This window comes from Ictidomys tridecemlineatus, chromosome 5 (assembly GCF_052094955.1).
Source record: "Ictidomys tridecemlineatus isolate mIctTri1 chromosome 5, mIctTri1.hap1, whole genome shotgun sequence".
In the NCBI taxonomy this organism is placed as follows: domain Eukaryota; kingdom Metazoa; phylum Chordata; class Mammalia; order Rodentia; family Sciuridae; genus Ictidomys; species Ictidomys tridecemlineatus.
This window is the reverse complement of record NC_135481.1, coordinates 19,216,380-19,238,857: the sequence shown is the minus strand read 5'-3', so window position 1 is coordinate 19,238,857 and position 22,478 is coordinate 19,216,380. Positions and strand designations below refer to the sequence as shown.

The 22,478-nt window shown below is 33.8% G+C and overlaps 1 protein-coding gene across 6 annotated transcripts in view; it reads right to left on the bottom strand.

Annotated features, from left to right (window-relative positions):
• Herc1 (HECT and RLD domain containing E3 ubiquitin protein ligase family member 1) overlaps positions 1-22,478 on the bottom strand; it is a 185,104-nt gene that overhangs the window by 62,913 nt on the left and 99,713 nt on the right. For 5 of the 6 annotated variants that reach the window (XM_078049498.1, XM_021727300.3, XM_078049495.1 and 2 more), the window contains exons 26-36: positions 16,878-17,146; positions 14,557-14,772; positions 12,751-12,871; positions 12,288-12,525; positions 11,983-12,179; positions 8,184-8,339; positions 6,508-6,614; positions 5,869-5,979; positions 4,307-4,483; positions 2,119-2,358; positions 1,678-1,761 (exon numbers count right to left, since the gene is read on the bottom strand). In XM_078049498.1, the coding sequence (XP_077905624.1) occupies positions 1,678-1,761; positions 2,119-2,358; positions 4,307-4,483; positions 5,869-5,979; positions 6,508-6,614; positions 8,184-8,339; positions 11,983-12,179; positions 12,288-12,525; positions 12,751-12,871; positions 14,557-14,772; positions 16,878-17,146 (1,916 nt within the window). The remainder of the gene's footprint in view (positions 1-1,677; positions 1,762-2,118; positions 2,359-4,306; positions 4,484-5,868; positions 5,980-6,507; positions 6,615-8,183; positions 8,340-11,982; positions 12,180-12,287; positions 12,526-12,750; positions 12,872-14,556; positions 14,773-16,877; positions 17,147-22,478) is intronic. The other variant, XM_078049494.1, reaches the window with a different exon arrangement.

Genomic DNA, 22,478 nt, shown 5'->3' with positions numbered 1-22,478 from the left:
TACTAGCAGTATGGTACTCTGTAATAAGCTGCCTGTCATTTAAACCTCTTGTAGCCTGTGAATTACAGACCTGGTAGGACCACTCAGAAGATGGATATATGTAATTGAATTAATTTAGTTCACAAAAGTCTGGAGTATACACCAGTTCTCATTATCAAGACTCCAGAATAATAATGTGTCCTAGAACTATCTTTTATATTGTTCAAGGAGAACAAAGATAAAATTTTAAATCTATACAACTGGGATAGTTCCAATCTGGACATACACTGCAAACTGGAAGAGAGGAGTGAGACTTCAATTAACATCTTAATTCTACATAATCTTGGGAAATTATTTAATCTCTTTAAGCCTCAGTTTTACATCTGAAAAAAATGGCACAAATAATAGTACTGGCCTCTTACACTATTTTAAAAATAATATGAGCTGGCCATGGAAGTACATGCCTATAATCCCAGTGACTCAGGAGGCTGAGGCCAGCTATCCCTGGATTCAATCCCCAGTACCACAATATATAAATAAATAAATTAAATGAAACTATGCACATAAAGTGCTTATCAGTACAGTGCCAGGTACACTATAAATGTTTTTAAAAAAAGGTTAACTATTATTAGTATTGTTTTTCTCAGAGATTCTGAAGTTTATCACAAAAAACCTTCCAGATAGAATAACTTGATTGTTACCTAATCTAAGGTTGTATAATTTTTTTCAAGGTTCCTTGCTACTGGAAAGCACCATGACCATAATTCTCAGCAGAACATGCCAGAACCTATTTTGGGATATAATAATATAATCAGGACAAGGAATAATATCAGGTACTAGGAGGCCTGTTTACTTCATCTCCAGTTCAATTTTTATTGCCTACCCGTTCTAGAAGTAGTTCCCTTGTCTTGTGAAGAGCTAGCTTTAAATCATAACTCATGGAAATTTAATTTTTTAAATGTAAATTATTTTTAAAATATACTTTAAAGCATAGAATAAAAAGTAACTTTCACGGTTAGGGTACTCCAATTTACCTAATTTGTAAACTTATTACTATAAAATAACTAAAAATTCTTGAGAACAAACCTAAGTCACACTCCATCCTACAGTAAAGGATGGAGCAAGAAAAAAAAATTTTTGTCTATCAGTACAGGGAGACCAAAGAAAGGTTGATCTCTGTCTAGATTTGAGATGAGGAGAATAAAAAGGTTTCAGTCAGAAGGGATCCCTTTTAATTTTTTTCTCAAAAGTTTCAAATTTATACTATCCATAACATCTGAGAGCTCCCCCAGGTGAATTAATAAAAGGTAGCTCTCTATTATAACTGGAATTTCTATTACTCAGCTAGTGGCATCCTATCACATTTAAGATTATTTCTAGATTTCTCTCATGTCCATAATTGCCAATGAGCCACATTATCCCTAATTTAGTTCCTATAATTACCATAGTTGCACATAAATTTAAAAATTTGATTCACTGTATCCAACTAACCAGAATATTAAATTGTGTCTTACTGTAAAGATAATTTCTAAAAGTATTTAACCTCATTCTATAAGAATGAATTATATGGGTCAGTACTCTTAATAGTATAAATAGCTTATTTATACTTATAAACTCTACCTGATGCTAAGAAATTTAATAAAAAAAGAAAGCAAATAACCTTTATGCTTAAATATAAAGGTTTTGAGGCTTCATTACCTTTTCACCTGGGTTGCTACTATAGAACATTACACATGGGTACAACTCTGCTGCATCCACATCTTCAAAAGCTAATTTAGGTTCCTAGAGTGTGACAGAAGTGAGGGAAAGAACAAGGAAACAAAAATATTTTTAAATTGATAACATATAACCACATTAAAATACAAAGCCTTAGGAGCCAAAACAAAAGTTACTATAGCCAAATTGCAACTACCAAGGAAATTCCACATATAATAAATTATTCTAATTTATTAATTTGTTTCAAAAATCTTACTGGGATTTAACACATTTCTATTGTTAGTTTGGTGCTTGTAAGTATAAAAAGAGAAAGTATTAAAGACAAGGAAGAAGAAGGTAGATAATCTATACACTAGATAATTAGCACTTGAATAATTAACTGTAAATTTGAAGGAAAAAAAGTTTATGAGTAGGTTTCAGTACCTCTCCATTTTTCCCAAAGGAAATAGTCCTGGCTTCCATGTCTAATACACAGGTAATGAAATCTCCTTGAGTAAAGCTGGACAACGTCAGTGTTTGTTCTCCATTGTGGTAGAGGTTACCACTGTAGGCCCTATAAAGCCACATATCTGAGGTGGTACGGTGGTTAAAGTCATGTACTGGCCAACGAGAAACTCCGACACATGTGCCTTCATTACCTCTGTTTTCCTTCACAATGTAAAACTAAAATAAATGTTATAATACTCATTAGTACTAAAAAAAAATCTGTTTGTATGCTATTAACTGCATAAACCAAAACCAAAAGATTATGTTTATAAACAATATTTTTGCACTATGAGAATTTTATTCTTTCTTTTCCACCTAAGTAGAAATAACTTGAAAATGAAATAAATTCATCAGTTTATAAAGATTTTAAAGGAAATTCTTTTATCCTCATTTAAATTTTTATTCTAGAATAAAATTTTATTCTAATTTTTACAAAAAATTAATGTCAGTAAACATATACTATTATCATTTTCAGCAACTGTTTTAAGATTTTTCTATTTTAATTTTAACATTATAATTATTGATAAATATAACTCATGTAAATAAAAGCTCTTTGAGGTCCTCACAATATTTATTTTATTTTTTAAAATTTATTTAATAATTCTAATCAGTTATATGTCAGAGTAGAAAGCTATTCAATTCATTTTACACAAATGGAGCAGAATTTTTCACTTCTCTGTTTGCATGAAGTAGAGTCACACTATTCGTGCATTCATACATGTACTTAGCGTAATGATGTCCAGGAAATTCATTTTTCACCTTGTAGAATGTTTGGAATTATTTCTGTGTCCTTCAACAGATGAATGGATAAAGAAAATATGGTATATATACACAATGGAATATTACTCAGCCATAAAGAAAAATGAAATTATGGCATTTGCCATTAAATGGATGGAACTAGAGAATATCATGCTAAGTGAAATAAACTAATCCCCCCCTCCCCCTGCAAAAAGGCCAAATGTTCATTCTGATTTGTGATGCTAACCCAAAACAAGGGAAGTTGGGGAGGGGAATAATAAAAATAGATTAGACTACACAAAGGGTAATAAAATGAAGGGAATGAGAGAGGGGAATAGGAAAGACAGAATTAATTGGTCATAACTTTCCTAGTCTCATATTTGTATACACTACCCAGTGTAACTCCACATCATGTATGACCACAAGAGTGGGAACCTAATATTATAAGTTATACTTTATGTATGTATATCCTGCCAAAATACATTCTACTATTCTGTATAAATAAAAAGAAAAAAAGAAAAAATAAAAAGGCCTGACTGCAATAGCAATCCTTGGCTAGTATCTGTGAAATCAACTGTAAATAGTTTCCTACACTGACACAAAACTTTTTTAAATGAAAAGGTTGCTCATGGGCCTACAGCATTTGAAAAAAAACAATGTGGTTTACACTGAACACCAACTTTCCTTTTCGGAGTCTAGAATTTTGGTACATCAGGTAAAATATGACAAATATAACCAGTCCTCAGAAAAACCTTGGGCTCTGAGTCTCTAATGAGGATTCCTTTGAAACAACACATACATGTTGCTTGCTGCATTTTTGTTGCTGACGGAGGGACAGAACATAAAAAAGCCAGCACATGATTCTTCCATACAGTACCTATCTTTTTCTTCCCTTATCATAAGGTTACATATCCTTACTACATCAGTATATTAAATCTCAATTATGAGAACAACTATATGCTAAATCTTATGAATTCTCCTAGTGAATGTCTAAATATGAGGGTGGTCTTGGGGACCTTTGACACAGTGGTAGCAGTGAGATTACTAGAACAACCCTCAAAATAATAGAGTTAGAGCATTATTTGGGAAAAATAAAGAGAAGAAGTGGAAAAAAACAAATTCTAGTGCCTGGGTGGCTATGGACACACTGTATGAAACAGCAGATGAGGTACTAATTTGTTGTGAAAGGTAAGTAACCTAAAAAATTTCAAAATGATAAATCCAACCACTTTTGGTTTCCATTTATGATAACACCTTACATATTGATAGAACATCGTTTACAAAATGATTTGAAAGTCCTTCCACATATTTTTTTTTTCTTTTTAACATCTTGGGGAAAAGGGACCAAAAATACAAAACGCTAACAAATGCTTAAAATTCTATGTACCTTCCACTGATAGCATCCAGAAGTTACTCCAGTTGATGCCAAGCCATATCCTTTTCCTCCACTGCCATGAGTTAAAATCTGTCCATTTTCCACTATGCAACACTGGGCTTTCTCTGGGTCAAAAGATACTTCTTGTATGGGAAGATTCTCATCTTCTTCCTCCAATTCTCCTTGCTTCTACAAGAAAGGAAGCTGGTTCAGTATTTTGAAGTAAACCAGATCTCTATTAAATTCTATGACTCTTTTATGCCACAAATATTTATTATCTACCAAATACCAGTTACTGTATAAGGACATGTTCCTGCCAATCAAGAGGTTATTGTTCCATTAGGGGATAGAGAGACAAATGATGTAAGTATTGCAGTAAGAAAATAACAAAAGTTACATGATAGGTATAGTAGAAACATACATGTATAAGTATCTAATCATGCTTCAGAAAGAAACGTAAGTATTAAAAGAGAGTGGCTTCTGAGTTGACACCTGAATGATGAAAACACATTAAATGCTGGGTATGATATCACATGCCTGTAATCCCAGACATTCAGGTTCAAAGCTGCCTCTGCAATTTCGTGAGGCCTTAAGCAATTTAGCAAGACCCTGTTTTTTCTTTTTAACTTTATTTTTTTATGTTTTTAGTTGTAGTTGGACGCAGTAACTTTATTTTACTTATTTACTTTTTATGTGGTGCTGAGGATCGAACCCAGCGCCCCGCACAATGCTAGGCAAGCGTTCAACCACTGAGCCACAAAAGCCACAAAGACCCTGTTTCACAATAAAAAATTAAATAGGGCTAGGAATGTAACTTGGTGGTGGTAAAGCACCCAGGGTTCAATCCCCAATACCATAAAAAAAGGCATGAAGCAGATGACCAAAGAAGAGAAAGGCTCTTCAGGCAGTGTATATAGCATGTGCCAAGGCATGGAGGTGTCACAGAATTCAATGATTTAAAATCATTGCAAGCAGAATGGAATGTTCAGAGGGCAAGAATGACAGAAAATAAGCCCACAAAGAGAAGAAACAAAATCATGAAAGGCCCTATAAGTCACATTAAGTTTGAACTAGCACAAATGACTTACATAGGGATCTGTGATCAGATGAGCACTTTATCAATATCATTTTACCAGGGGTGTATATAAGGAAGGCAAAGAGAATAATCAGGGAATTGCTGCAAGAGTTCCGGTAAGAAATAGGGAGGGCCTAAATTCATTCAATAAGCATTTATTAAGCATCTACTCTTTGCATATGGTTGCAATATAAACAAGAGATGAAAAGAGATAAAAAGCAAGGAAGTGGCATAAGCTTACTACTGAAGGATAAGAAAGAAGATAAAGAAAGCTTCATGGATAAAAAATGTGATTTGGGAGGGTGGGAATGAAAGATAGGCCATTTTCTCTTTCTCCATTCTGTCTCCTTCTCCATTTGTAGAGAAGGAGACAGAATGGAGAAAGAGAAAAATGTAATAACCATAGAGCAAGGTCCCATAGAAGACTCTGCATCACAGATAGGTGACAGGATATTCCTTTGTGCTGTCTAAAAAAAAGCTTTTTGAAAGAATCACTTACCTGTGATTTTATTTCTTGTTCTTTTTCCTTTATCTGAATAGCATGTTTGGCCTGAGCAATGGGAGTCTCCCACATACAATCCGATAGAAGGGAAAACAGGCGCTCAACTACCTGTTTTATTGAAGGAAAAAAAGATAATGAAATTTATAAAGAGTAATTTTAAGTATTTTTAGAACAGATGTTACTATAATATTAAGTCATGTCTGGTTTGATTATATCAATGTCTAGCAGCTATTTTTGGTGGTTATAAGTTAAATATATACTTTTAGAAAGATCATTGACACACTAGAAAGTAGTTTACACAGGCTTTATGTTGCCTTATTATGTACGGACACCTGATAAAGCTATACAACCTCACACATTTCGCTCTCTAAAGGCCCAACCTAGTAAGACACTCTACATACTGTCCTTTCCTTTTGATATTAAAGTTATTCCTAATCCCTCTACTTGTCACACTTCATAATTTCTCTTTCTCTTCCTTAAAAGTGAAATAACAGAGAAAGCAATGTTAAAAGTGAAAGTTATGCTACTGAATAAATGACACATTTATAACTAGAAAGGCTATATATAAGTTTAGATTTGAAGTGAATAATGTTGCAAATATGTAAAATATTTTCTATTAACTTTAAAAATAGAAACCTGAGCCATTTGGTCATCTTCTACTCCAGATTCACAAGCTGGTAGCACAGCTTCAAGAACATGAAGTGCAAGGAGCCTTGTTCTTAAGTTACCAACTAGAGGAATACCTAGAGGAAAAAAAGATGTTTGCTTATTATCAATGTGACTTAAATTCAAAGTTAAAATGATCTCCTTGGAAAAAATCCCTGAGACAGCTAAGCATTTATAAGTGGAATGAACGTCACTTAAACCTGTCATCACATGAATTCTGAACCCATACTATACCCATTAATGCATATAAATATCATGTTTACACACACACACACACACACACACACACACACACACACAGAAAGCACTGTAATAACCACTCATGCCAGGCACTATACTATGTATTTCACACACTTTTACTCCATTAATCCTCATGGACCCTGACCTGTAGTCTCATTTTACTGATGAGGAAATAGGATCAGAGAATGTAATAATTTGCCAAGTAGAGGCAGAATTTTAAACATGTCTGTGAATTTCTAAAATTTTTGTTTATTTGTACCCTCCCATTGCCTCTCCCTAGGTTCATGCCTTGACTGTTTCAAAGAGATTGCTAGAATTAATGGAGAGTAAGCAGTTTGTACTTTTCTAAAGATAGCCAAAGTAGAGATGGAATACTGATGCATAAATATGTACTTTAAACAATTCACATAACTATAATAAAACCAGTTTAAAATAAATAAATATATGAGTTTTATGTTTTAGGATTTTACAATATAAACTTCATCTTACTAAAGGAAAAAAACTGTTGTAAGTTATACTAATTAAGAAAATCTATGGTGAGAATATAAACATGCAAAATAACACATATTATGGACCATCATTATGTTATGTTATGTTTTAGCATATTTAAAACACTAAAGATCATGAAAAAGTTCTGGAAATGAAGAGTGGTGATAGTTGTAAAAAATTGCTAAGATACTTAATGTCACTGAATTGTACATTTAAATAGTCAAAATGGTAAATTTTATATTATGCATATTTATCACAATTAAAAAACAAATCAGATTAGGAAAGGCCTGTCAATAATCTATGTACATAGACCAGACTTTAGACTAAGAACTAGTAATTAAACTTATTGTATAGAACTATCATAGATATCAAACATTCATAAGGCATAATCAAGGTAACTGAAATCACATCATGATAAGAGAAAATGGACAGATACAAAAAATGAGATCAGAACCTATACCAAATTATATATTAAACGGTATGTTCATCACTTATTTTTAGAATATTTTACCATCTGCACAAATAAAATCAGCTTTCTAGATTAAATCCACAATTTTCTCAGGTGCCACTTTTTAAAAAAATATTTATTCACTTTTTAATTGTAGATGACACAATACTTTCACTTGATTTATATATTTTTATGTGGTGCTGAGGATCGAACCAAGGGCCTCGCATGTGCTAGGCAAGTGCTCTGCCGCTGAGCCACAACCCCAGGCCCCTCCAGTGTCACTTTTTATTATTCATTTTCTATCATTTTTTACACTTGTAACTGGAGCTTTCTTTCAATCAAATGAAAAAGAAAAGCTCTGAAATCAAGGTTGAATGTCCAATGTTGTTAAATTAAAATCTAGTATTCTCTTAATAAAATACATGTGATATATAAAAATATTCTAAAATAGAGGCCAGGGGGCACATACCTGAAGAACACTTCTGAGATGCTATATTTAGAAGCACCTCTGTCCACTTTGGGGAAGCCATTTTTGATTGAATTGCTTTTGAAGACACAACTCTTCGAAGAAAAACTAAGAAATCCCCTAGATGGAGTTCAGCTGCATGTTGTTTCCTAAGAGCAGCTGAAAATGAAGAAACAAGTTTACATCATAACTAAAAGTTAACAGGAACTAGTGATATCTAACAGAGTTTGTATTTGTATTGCACTATGTAAAAATCTGATTCATAATCTAGGTTTTCAGTAAGCTAATGATTTTTGAAAATTTAAAGACTAGAATAGAGATAAGTTTAAAAACAAAAAAAGCCAAATGAAATATCTTTTACATCAGTGTACAGAAAGAATGAGCATGCTAGAATGTGTATACATACTTGTTTTCCCATTTTTAAAAAAGTGGTACTCTAAAAAACGATGGCTCCCTACCCAAATCTAGAGTTCTGCTAGATGGAATTTTGAGAACAATGATCTGTGAATTTGTATGAAAAAGTGTGTATGTGTGTGTGTGTGTGTGTGTGTGTGTGTGCGTGGATTAGGAAGGAAGTTCACAATTTTAATTACACTTTCAAAAAAACCCTTGCTTCCCTTCCCCAACCAAATTATCACATCTTTAAAAAAAGATTTTCTGTTCTGAAATTCTACAAAGAAACACATCCCTAAGCCTTAGTCTACTTTGCCTGAGAGCAAACTCTATGTATAAGACCTTTCACACAATCTTGCCTTAAACAACCAATCTTCTCAGTTTCTCCATGGTATCAGCGCAAGTCTCTCTTTTGTCACTCTGAAGCCACAGAAAACTATCTTCCCTTCCTGTATCACACCACATTTTCTTATCTCACACACACTTTTCACACTTTCTCAGACTGTCAAAGTCTCATACAGAGATAGAATCAAAAGTGTACCAGAATGGCCATCTCCAAGGGATAATAAAACATGGAAAATTAAAACAATTTGAAGATAAGAATATATATAAAATATCACTTATATACATATAGTATGTATAATATGCTTTATATATAAAAAACTTTCAGGAAGATTCTGACATGCTGAATTAAAGAACTCACTGACAAGTCACTTGTCATGGAGATAGACTCTTGCCAAGGGGCATGCTATGGTGACAACAGAAAATAAGTAAACTACTCTCATGGGAAGATGCATCCAACTAATAGAAGAAATTTTGTTTTGCTGAGGTAGGTATGCAAGGCTATGACAGAAATAAAGTGCTGAGGATAATTAGAGAGAAAAAAACCCCACACTCTTCTCTATATTTCCTCCAAATAGAACCCTGCCTCTTCTTTACCCAAATGTTAAGTGAATATTTTTTTGTATTAGTTTGAAAAATACAAAAGTATTAACCTGCCCCAGTTATCCACATGTCTCACTCCAAGCTTGTCCCTATACATTCCTTCAAGATCCAGTTAAAAAGCTACCTCTTTTATGAAGACTTCTCTCTCAGCAGAGGGCCCTGGGTAAATCCCTTTATGAAGTCTGCATTCTACCTCCTACTGCCAGAAAGTATTTCTGGAATAAAACGTAAGCCTGGAGACCTTAAATATAAAGCTGGTCAATAAAATCTGATATAGTTTGTATTTCAGTGTCAATACAACATTTTAAATGAAGGCTATACCTTCCTTTTAATTATTTTATTTAGAAAGATTGGAGCTTATTAATATCTAGGCAGCCTGCCTCTGAATGCCTAGCCCCTGCTGACTAAAGTCAGTCTTATACCTAGTTGTCTCCATAAATACGAAAGGATCCAATGACCTTCTAGCTAGGATAACTGAGAGAAAGGGACACAAACTCTGTCACACACGCAAGATTCAGTCACAAAAGAACTGTTTCTCTCTTTACTGGACATGGAAGGATCCAGTTTTATGTAGGCTTTATAGGCTAAGTGACTGCATATCTTCTTTCTTGTGCAGGACTCAGCACAGACTGGTGAGAACCTGTTTTTTAAAATTATTTTTTAAATTTTCTATTCGAATTTGTTATATATGACAGCAGAATGTATTACAATTCATATTACACATATAGAACACAATTTTTCATATCTCTAGTGTATACAAAGTATATTCATACCATTTGTGTCTTCATACATGTACTTAGGGTAATGATGTTTATTGTAGCACAATGCACAATAGCTAAACTGTGGAACCAACCTAGATGCCCTTCAGTACATGAAAATGTGGTATATATACACAATGGAATATTACTCAGCAATAAAATAGAACCTGTTATCTTAACAACCCTTTCTCCTTCACTGGATCTCAGGAAAGCAGGTAGAGGCAGGAAAACCTTGCTTTCACTTTCTTATAGCTCTTTGTGTAAGGACTATAACTGTATATCAACAGAAAAAAAGGAGCTTGCCATGGTTTAGCCTTTGAAACTGAAAAACTGGTCCTTAACTTTTAATATCCTCCTACATTCTGACTTCTGAAATTTAAATATTTCTTTTGAATATCTTGTAATACACTATAATTACCTGTTTACAAGCTTGCCTCCCTCTGTACCCTGGAAAGTCCACGAGGTCAGAGCTAAGGCTTTATCATTTTGCAACCCAAGGGTATTTCCTCTTTCTATCTGCCCATAAATCAACAACAATATTAATGATTTAAATAGCATTTCTATTTAATTTCTAATATTATTTATTATCATATTCCAATATTAAAATTAATATCCACTGAGCTTTCACAATGTCCCAGACACTGCTTTACATGTATTAGGTTATTGAATCTTCACAGCAATCTTCAGAGAGATAATTAATCTTATTTGACAATTGATGGAATTGGGGAAGAGAACATTTAACTAACTGGCTGCTTCCCTCTGTCTATCCACCTAATCTAGAAAGGACTTAAAAAAGCCAGGAATAGTAACACATACCTATAATCCTAGGTACTCAGGAGGCTGAGGAGGAAGGATCACAAGTTCACAACCAGTCTGGGGATCTTAAAATATCTCAAAATAAAATAAGGACTGGGGCTATAGCTCCATAGTAGAGCTCTTCCTAGCATGTTTGAGACCCTGGGTTCAATCTCCAGTACAGTTTGAAACAAAAAAAAAAAAAAAAAAAAAGAATTTTAAGGACTCCCAGAGTTGTTATGGTAATGAGTCATGGTAGATTTACAATCATTTTTTAATAAATGACAATTTTTGACCTTTATTCCTTTAGTTATATAAATGATGTATGTCATCTATAAGTTCTTCTAAAATAGTGTTTGCTATAAAACTGTGAGTAAATAATATGTCAGCAATCAAATATGTTGAAGAATTCTATTAATTAGAGAATAGAGAAGCTGGGGGGGAAAACAATCTCTGATTTTAACCCAGCACCCAATATCTAACCCCTAATTCCAAGGAACCATTTAGGGTAGGACTATGGTGAAAAAGAGTATGTCAGGGTCAAAGGATAAGAAAATATCTGAGTCTACCTCCTTCCACCCCCAATCCCACTCCATCTCCCACTATGCAATACTTAACCTGGGGGAAATTGGTCACTAAAAATCTAGATTCTGAGCCTGGACAGCCAAGGAATGGCTAAACCTAGTGTAAAGGCAGTAGGTTGCAACAGCAGAGTGAATAGACTCTAAGGAGGTTCAATCAGAAGCTCATCTAAAACATACATATTTGAAGAGAAAAGGGGTTTATAAATGAACAAATAAAAATCTTTTCATAACCTACAATAGAAGGAAGTCTACATTCTTATCACATGCACACAAAGAAGTTTCAATTAATATTTGTTAAGTAATGACAGAGAAAAAGGCTTATGATACCTCTGAAATCTTTCTTCTCGGTTTCTCCACTGGAATCAACTTTTTTTTCTTCTTCTTCTTCACCCTCTTCTCCTTCCCCTTCTCCAAAAGAGGCCATAAGTAGTACACCAGTTTGGGACAACAAATTCTTCAACTGACTACAAAGTAGATCCAACAAGGATTGAACTATCTTGGGACTTAGTTTATCAGCATAGGTCCTACAAGAAATAAAAAAATAAGTGGTAAGAACACAGAATGGCAAACATTGTGAAAAATGTGGAAAGACAAGGCTCCACGTAATACTACCAAGAAATTTTAGTACTTACCCTGTAGTGATTGCTAGAATTTGGAGCAACCTTGTACTGGCCACTTTCAAAGCTGTGCTAAGCTGGGAAACACCTGTCTTTGGCAATAACTGCAAGGGCTGTCCTAACATGGTGTCTGTGCCACATAACTGTGATAATACATTTAGCAGACCAGTGGAAATTGCCAAAGAAACATCCACAGGTTGATAATGAACGCTCAAGGCAAATACTGTAACTAAAAGGAGACGCTGTTGGGCTTCTAAAAAAGAATGAGAGAGAGATAGTTAAGAATCTCCTTTGAAGTAAACAAAGCATTTATTAAAATGATTTTTTTCCAAATGTAAATACTAATAAAAAATACCATTACATTTTCAAATATTCATTTTTTAATGTCAGCCTACTAATATTAAACATAAAATATAGACCATAACTACCTACCATACCTCAGGCCAAAATGCATTCTTGCATCTTATATTTAACTTACCAATGTGATGCTTATTTGCTTGCAAGGCTCTCTCCAGGGTAGCAGACAACTGTTGATAAATCTTATGCACAGCCACCTGGATTTCAATTTGAATATTTCTCTTAGCTGCTCTGATCCCATCCTGAATTACATATAAAGATTCATGTTTTATACTCACAATAATAGCTTTTTGCATCAAGAAGTAATAATGTTTATTCCAGGTCTATTCCAGGGCCCTATAGTGGTTTTCTTTTTAATTTATTCTCATTTGTTATACAGCAGAAAGTATTTCGATTCATATTACACATATAGAGCACAATTTTTCATATCTCTGGTTGTACACAACATAGAGTGACACCATTCATGTCTTCATATGTGTACTTAGGGTAATGATGTCCATCTCATTCCACCATCTTTCCTACTCCCATCCTCCCTCCCTTCCCCTCCCCTCCTCTTTGCCCTATCTAGAGTTTGCCTATTCCTCCCATGCTCCCCCACACATCCTCATTGTGAATCAGCATCCTTATATCAGAGAAAACATTCAGCATTTGGTTTTTGGGGATTGGCTTACTTCACTTAGCATTATATTATCTAATTCCATCCATTTACCTGCAAATGCCATTATTTTATTCTCTTTTAATGTTGAGTAATATTCCATTGTGTATACCTTTATTTTGTTTATTTAGTTTTTTAAAAATATTTCTTTTTTAATTGTAGTTGGACACAAAACCTTTATTTTATGTATTTTTATGTGGTGCTAAGGATCAAACCCATGGTCGTGCACATGCAAGGCAAGTGCTCTACCACTAAGCCACAACCCTAGCCCTATTTAGTTTTTAATGTGATGCTGAGGATGGATCCCAGTGCCTCACGCATGCTAGGCAAGCACTCTTTCATGAGCCACAACCCCAGTCCCCCTATAGTGGTTCTAAGTACTTTCAGCATATGAAAGATTTATAATAAATTGAATTTAAAAATTTTTTTTAGTTGTAGATGGACACAATATCTTTTAGTTATTTATTTTTATGTGATGCTGAGGATTGAACCCAGTGTTCCCATGCCTGCAAGGCAAGGGCTCTACCACTGAGCTACAACCTAGCCCTAAATCAAATTTTATATGCTTGCTAATTCTTTTTTCTTGGTGAGGAAAGGGTACCAGGGATTGAATCTGAGGGCACTTAACCACTGAGCCACAACTCCAGCCCTTTTTATTTTTCACTTAGAGCCTTTTTGAGTTGCTGAGACTAGCCTCAAATTTGCAATCCTCTTGGCTCAGTTGCCTGAGTCACTGAAATTACAGGCATGCACCACCATACCTGGCAGTGCTTGCTAATTCTTGATTCTGTATAATCCTTCTCCTCTCCCATAAAGTAATTTCCCCTCTAAATATGACATAAAGATTACATTTTTAAAAACTATAAAAGGAATCAGAGAAACTAGGTAAAATAATCAGATCTAAAATGTAAACTACTGAAACCCATCTTCCCAAACTCTAACTTCTATCTCAACTTAGATCTAGTTGTTCATAACCCACTTGAATCAAATGTATGAAATATGATATGTCAAGAGCTATGTAATGTTTTGAACAACTAATAAAAAATAAATTAAAAAAAAGATTTATGAAACTGAACCGAGAAAGAACCCGAAAGTACAACAGTAATATGGCTCACTTAATCCCAAACACACTACTTAAACCAATGGGATATTTTAAAAATTTAAAAGATATTTTTAAAATCTCAATTATAAACACTACAAAGTTTCACATTATTAAATTGGCTTCATAAAAAGATAATTAAAATTTGAATACACTGTTAAAGGGTTACCTACCTGATAGTGATGCAAGCGGCCACTTTCTCCTTTGGCTCCTGTGTGTCCAACAGTGCCTAAACCAAAACACCCTGCTAGAAACTGTAATCTCACAGATGTGAGCAGTGTGGACGACTGAAAGCCTGAATTCGACCTGCTTCCTACCAGTGAGATGCTACCTTTTTCCTCCATCCCAGACAACAGAACAAGGATCTGGTGAAGTGCCTCCAAACGAAGCTTGAGGAAAAGAATATATTTTAGAGATTTTTCTTGAATTCAGACATAAAAAAAAAATTGTTTGCCATTGACAACGTATTATTTAGCAAAGAAAAGTCTGACATTTCCTAGGAATAATAATTATTTATTATTATTATTCCATTTATTATTGTTGGTTTTTTCTTTAATTAAGATATCTCTAAAATCTCTATAAACACACTTCAGTATAAAAGAGACTATAAGAGTAGTAGATTTGGGTGGTTGGTTGGTTATTTTGGTGCAAGGATTAAACCCAGGTTTCAAAACTTTAAGGTAGTATTATTAGAATAGGTAAAGTAGATAATAACAAGGTTAATCAGAATGACTATTTCCTCAACTCAAGAATTAGAAGTGTTTCTGAATGATTTCTCTGTGGTTCTCTTGAACTTCTGCCTCTATCTTTCCTACATTGTACTGGACTATCCACCACAGTAATCAATCAGCCTATTCCACTTCTTAAAAGAAAATTTAAAACTCTATTTTGAAATAACTTTAGATTTGCAAGAGTCATAAGGATGGTACACGGAATTCCTGTATATCCTTCCCCTTGCTTCCCTATTTCTAATACTCTATATAACTTTGGTACATTTGTCAAAAGTTCAAAATTAATATTGGTATAATACTATTAATTAAAGTACAGACTTTATTTAGACTTCATTCCCCTAATGCCACTTTTCTTTTCCAGAATCCAATCTGAATACCACATTACACTTGGTTGTCATGTCCTCTTAAGATTCCATTAGTCTGTGACACACTTTTTTCTCCTTATTTTTCATGAACTTGACAGTTTGGAAGTACTGTTCCTGTATCTTATAGAATGACCCTAAATTTAGCTTTCCCTCATTTTTCATTCATGATTAGACTACAGTTAGGGATGTGGGGTAAGAAAACCATAGAGTTAAAATGTTCTCATTTTATATTAAGGGTACATGATAGCAATAAGACTTATTTCTCCTGTTAATAATATTTGGGGAGGGTTTGGATTGAACCCAGGGGTGCTCTCCCACTGAGCCACATTCCCAGACCTTTTATTTTTATTTTGAGATAGGTTCTCACTAAGTTGCTTAAAGGTAAGTTGTTGAGGCTGGCCTCAAATTTGTAATCCTTTTGCCTCAGCCTCCTGAGTTGCAGGGATTACAGGTGTGTGCCACCACATCAAGGCTTGGAGATGTTAATCTTGATTACTTAGTTAAGGAGATATCTTCCAGGTTTCTGCAATATAAAGTTATTTGTTTCTTTTCCCACACTTTTTGTTAGAAAAAAGTCACTAAGTCCAGCCTACCCTCGAGCATGGGGTTGAGGGAATTAATCTCTATCTAGTTGAGGAAGGAATATCAAGAATCTGTGGTCAGTCAAAACCACAAAAATTAATAAATATTTGTGTGAGGGAATAGTTTTTTTATCTACGCAAACATTCTGTGTCTCCTTCAAATTTTCCTCACTAATTTTACCAGTTACCAGTGGATTTTGCCTATAACAATTATTATGGGGTTCTAATATAAACTAGAGGTCTAGTTTAAATGGGAACAAATGGGTCAAAAATGGAATCTATGAGTGGCAGGTCCCTATGGTCACCAGCCAATTTAATCCTAATTTCTAGGAGACCAGTGAAGACTTATGATTAGAGTATCTTATTCTAGGAAATGACAACTTTAAAAAATGCACTTTTGTCCAATTCAAAGAAAATATTGGTTTTGGGTTTTTTTGTTTGTTTGTTTTTTGGTTTTTGTTTTTTTTTTTTAAGTTGAGAAAGGATGTCAAAAGGCTCAGATGAGACATTGGGCATGGTGGGATATATTTATAATCCCAGCAATTGGGAGGCTGAGGTACAAGAATAACAAGGTTGAGGCCAGCCTTAGCAACTTCAAAGATTCTATCTTAAAATAAATAATAAAAAAGGCTGTGAAATAGTTTAGGAATACAGTGCCCCTATGTTCAATCCCCAGTATTATTTTAAAAAGAAAAATCTCAGGTGAATGAAAGGGACAGGTAGAAATAGAAGAAGAAAAGTTTTTCCTAGAAGTGTACACTTAGTGGTTCAGTAAGTTTCCAGAGTCTCTAATGAAGAGTAAATATCAAAGACTTACTTCTGCCCTTAACTGCTGTTGTTCCATTGCAATGATGGAGGCCTGAGGACTTGTAGACATACTTTCCTCTGGCTCTTTAAAACCTGGGGCATTCCCCACATCTCCACTCACAAAGCTTACAACATTTTCAATCAATGTGTGAACTCCCAAAGACTTGGTAAGGTCAAAATCAGACTCGAAGGAGTAAGAGGAGTTATACAACCAGTCTCTGCTGTGTTTCAGGCGGGCCCAAGAGTCGCTCAGGGATTCCAATTGACTATGCATAGGACCTATAAACAAACAACAAACATGCGTCAATGGCACTCAAGTAAAGCATACATTCTGAAACTAGATGAGGGCTGAGTGCTACTACCATACCAACTGGTGAGAAATGAATACTCATGTTTGAATACTTGCATGCATTAAATGAATCTGAGCAAAATGCTTTGGTTTAAAAAAAAAAAAACAAACAAAAACTAGAGCAATGTAAGAAAATAAAGGGAAAGCCCTGTTGATGTACTAGGATTTCTAAAAGCGCTTTAGCAACACGCTGTTACAAGAAAAAGAAAGGCAGAAGCTGCTCTCAAAATGCTTAACTTAAAAGGCTCTGCAGTATTAAACCAGATCAGGAACTATGCACTTAGGACACTGCTGATAAAACCTATTTGAAACAGGATTTCATCTAATTAACATTATCATTGCAAAAGTTAAGACTGCACAAAATATTTACATATCTGCAATGAAACATTACCAAAAAACGAATACAGAAGGGCAAGTAAACTTACACAACAGGGAGATATAAACATCAACCCTTTAGGTTTCGTTAACATAATTGACACTCTCACTAACTAGTCAAGTGCAAGTTGTGAAACTTCTATATAGAGGAAGGAAAGTTTCACAAACAAGAATACGTGAGATTTACTATCACATGATACCTATATAAAATTACCAAATGGCATCATAATAGTTGCTAAATATAATACCATAGTTCTGCTAATGGGCATTTTTAAAGCTAAAATCTTTACATTAGACATCAAAATGTTAACATGTTTGAGCACAAGAGCAACTGTCTAAGTCATATGCTAAAATTTGTTTTAAATAAATATGTACAAATGTCCAATTCTTGTATACCTTTGTCTTTAATTAATCTCAGGTACGTGAATTTGATTAATCATAATCTTTGATTCATTAGATACTCTCATCATTGGTCCATGCATGGCCCACTTTTGTACTTATATATTTATGTATAACACTTGAGAACATAATAACTAGAAAACTGACAGTAACTTGTATCTGTTTCTTCTCCAAAAAACTTCTCCTCCTTATTTTTTTCCTTTAAGCCTAGGTTTATCATTCTCTTGCTTTTACTGTTTTGAATTTTATTTTATGTGCTTCTAAGATGAGTATTTACTTTTAGTTGTTTTTTCCTTGCTAAAAAAAAAACCCTAAGGTATCATTTTATGTAATCTTTTTGGACATAATCTTTTCATTCAATATAATATTGCTAACATTCATCTAAATTACTCTAGTCAGTTTTCATCTGTTTGAACATAATATCCTATTATGTGAATATACTATATTTCTTTATTAGGAATTCACTTTTAAGCACCCAATAAAATATTTATGACAAAAATTATGTTTGTTACAATACTAGATGCAAAACTTTAGAAAGATGACTACTTAAACACATTAATGCCCAGAGAGAAAATAAAGTTACACAATATTGAATGTACAATATTATTTTTGAATTACTGTATTGTCATCCATTAAATCTTGGAACTTCAATATCAGACACAGAAAATCCTAATAGGGAGCTAATATTATGAAGCAACTATTATATATATCATAGCAGAATTATTTAGATTATTTAGACTGGAAAAGAAAATATGGTTTTACTGCCTTCTTTGTTTTAGCAAGAATTCTTAAGATTAAAAAAAATGTTTAATTTTCAGTTTTACTGAACATAAAAATAACAATCTGAAAATTTTTCCAAATTACATGTGTTGAAAAGTTTTTTATATAACATAGAAAGGAATAAAAATACAAACAATAATGTCAGAGGTATAATATTAAAATATTTTTAAGTAAAGCAGAGGCTAATTTAAAAAAAAAATACTTGTTTTCACTTTTTTTAAGTTTCCCAAATTCAAATGCAATATTTGGCCTTAGTTTACAAAGGACAGTTTGGGGTCCCTGCAATGAGCTTGTTTTATTAAGTAACAAATTTCAGAATAAAACCTTTTTTTGTTTTCCAATATTTACAAGATACTTTTCAAAACAAAAACAATGTACAATGAGCTAACATTTGAGCTAACATTAGAACCACAAAAGTAAAAGATACCTTTTAAAGATTATCTAGTCAAGTTTTCTCAATCAAGGATACAGGCTAAAAGAAACTGATCTTCTGATAACACTAATTTATTAATTCTATGAAAGACTATTTTTTATATTCTTGGGGGTTTTGTTTTCAAGGTATTCAACTAGGAATTCAACCTAGGGGAACTCTACCAGGAGCTATGTCCTGGAACCCCCCTCCCTGGCCATTTTTGGATATAGGGTCTCACTAAGTTGCTTCCTGTACTTGAACTTGAGATTCTCCTGCCTCAGCCTCCTGAATAGCTGGAATTATAGGCATGCACCACTGTGCCTGACTTATATTCCTATTATTAACCAACTCACTCATCCATGAAAACTCTAACTGCTTAGCTCCATAAAGGTTCAATGGATCTACCAATAGTGTATTGCTTTTGTATATACCAAAACATTCTATGGAATAGCTGACTGTACCCCAAACTAAATCTTCTCTGCACTTTAAAACAGGGGTCAGCAAACTTTTTCTGTAAGAGGTCAGATATTAAACATTTTAGGCTTTGTGGGCTCACAAAGGTCTCTGCCTTAACTATTCAACTCTGCCCTTGCAATGTGAAAGCAATCACAGATAACACATAAACAAATGACTATCATATGCCCCTGGATTACAAAAACAGGTGAAAGGCCAGACTTGATCTACTAGCTATAGTTTGCTGGCCCCTAATTCAGAGAATAAAATTAATTAGGTGTATAACTCAAGTAAAGCACAGTGTGAATAAAATATAAGAAAGAACAGGAAAGACACCATAAAAAAAAGCATTAGGATAAAGAAAACAATTCTCACCAAAATATTGAGTCTGACATTGAAAATACTCTGAAACACAAAAATTTAGAGGCATGGAAATGGTAAAGAATTTTAATCTTTAAAAAAGCATAATAATGTAGTAATTTACTGTTTTATCTGAATACAGAAAATATTATATCTGAAAGCATATCAAAAACTTCTACACAGTAATTGAGACTAAGCCCAATTCTTACTTAATATTAATTCAGAGTCTACATGAAAATATGAGGTCCAACAAGAAATTTTTTAGATTGTTTACTTGTCCTTACAACTTTGGTTCTTAAATGGAATTTTCAAAATGAACATGGCAGAGCTGCAATACATACTTTATAAATCATAAAATATGTAGGCAAGCTAAAAGGGGAAAAAAATTAAACATGCCATCATGTACTTGCTTGAAGATCTTCTTTTTTCTGGGGCTCAACTGGCCAAAAAGGAGTAAATACACTACCATACAAGAATCAGAAAACAAAAGGAGAAATTTGATACAGGAGATAATATTTACATTTGCTCTTCTTTAGATAATCTAATTTGAAATGCACAGATAAAACAGCATTTCACCCATAAATGTTTTTACCATGAAACACGCAAGTTGATAAACGTTTCTAGTATTATTTCAGCAATAAAATCTTAACACTATTATATTTATATATTTAAAGACCTGGGGGAAAATCAAACCATACTTTAACTTAGAAGATTTCTAACAATGTTTAAATTATTGCTTTGATATCCCAGCATTTTTCATTTCATAGCATCAGCTTAAGTATGAAAACTAAAATCAAGTATCTGCAAAAAGGTACTGTCTTTCTGTGAAGAAGCAACTCAGTTTTGCTCAACAGCAGTAATTCTCTTAAGTATTTATTAGATTACCAAATACCAACATAATTTGTCAAATTTTTTCAATAACATTAATAGCTTTTATGAAATTAAATTGTCCTCATTGGTCTGAAACTCCTGGGCTTCAAGCCATCCTCCTGTCTCAGATAGCTGGAACTATGGGCACCTGGCCTAGAATTTAGTGTTGATGCCTCTAAAAAGCTGATCAAGGTCACCAAGCTGAAAGTATTTGCTCACACTGCTCTGCTGCTTTCTACCACATTTGCTTTCTTGGATGATAAACTAGCTGGAGTAAGAGGTAAAAAAGGAGGTAATCATGGATTAATAACACAAATTTTAGTATCTCCAATGCCAAGTACTGAGAATGTCCATATATCCTTTCAAGGAGTTTTCTAGAGGCATGATAAAAGCAGCTGAAAACATTCATATAAGCACTATACCCATTGAATTTCAGTAAACAACATACAATTAAACCTTGTCATCTCTCTCCTATTCCTTTTATCAGTCTTTTAGTTAAGTTGGGACCACTGAAATTAATAAATACAGAAGTTATGTGAAGAAAAATTGTACATTTCTTCCTCAAAATATTGAAAGAATTCTCACTTGGCCAGTTATCTGTCCTTCATGGCTCACATAAGAATTAGAACACCTAACAATTTGGCCCCAGTTTTAAGACTTGGAAGGTTCATTTGCTCAAAGAAAAATAGAATGATTTATTTTACCACCATTTAAAGCAAAACAAACAAACAAACATGAAAAACATAAAATCAAAAACAAACTACTGTGGCCAAAGGGCAATTATTAAATATACAAGATTTTAAAAATTCCTTTGAAAGTATAGCCTTCTAAATGTATTTTCAATGTTTTTTTAAAAGAAAAAAATTCATGATAGGACTGGTGTTGTAGCTCAGTGGTGGAGTACTTGCTTAGCATGTATGAAGCACTATGCTGAGAGCCATAGCTAAATAAGAATGACACATGGCAATTTCCTTGTCAGCCTACCCCGTGTTGCTTAGAGGGAGGACTCTCCACTGTGGAAATGGGCTTGTTTGAGTAAGGTGACCCTGCTCAAGGACCAGGGTGGATCCGGGTTTAGGGAGGATCCTGCTGGATTAGGGTGGGTCCAGGTTTAGGGTGTATCCTGCTGAGAATAGGGAGTATCCTGCTACCTCAGGCGCCTGCCCGCCCGCTCCTTGAGTTCTCTTGGGATTCACAGAGTATTTGGGATGCAAAGTGCGTGTGGATTTCCCCAGAACGTGCATGTAGAATGCTGGTGAGAGTTTGGGAATAAAGAATTGCTGTTTGAATCTATAAGGCTGTGAGTGGCTCGTGATTTTGTGTCCAGCCAGACTGCGGCAGCACTGGGTTCAATTCTCAGTACCACATATAATAAATAAATAAAATAAAGGTCTTCAATAACAACAAAAAAATTTGAGGCTGGAGATATGGCTCAAGTGATAGTGCACTTGCCTGGCATGCATGAGGCACTGGGTTCGATCCTCAGCACAACATAAAAATAAAATAAAGATATTGAGTTCATCTAAAACTAAAAAATAAACATTAAAAAAAGAAATTCATTATAATAAGAAAAAGAAAAGGTATAGTGTAGATTTTCATTGTTTAATCTATAA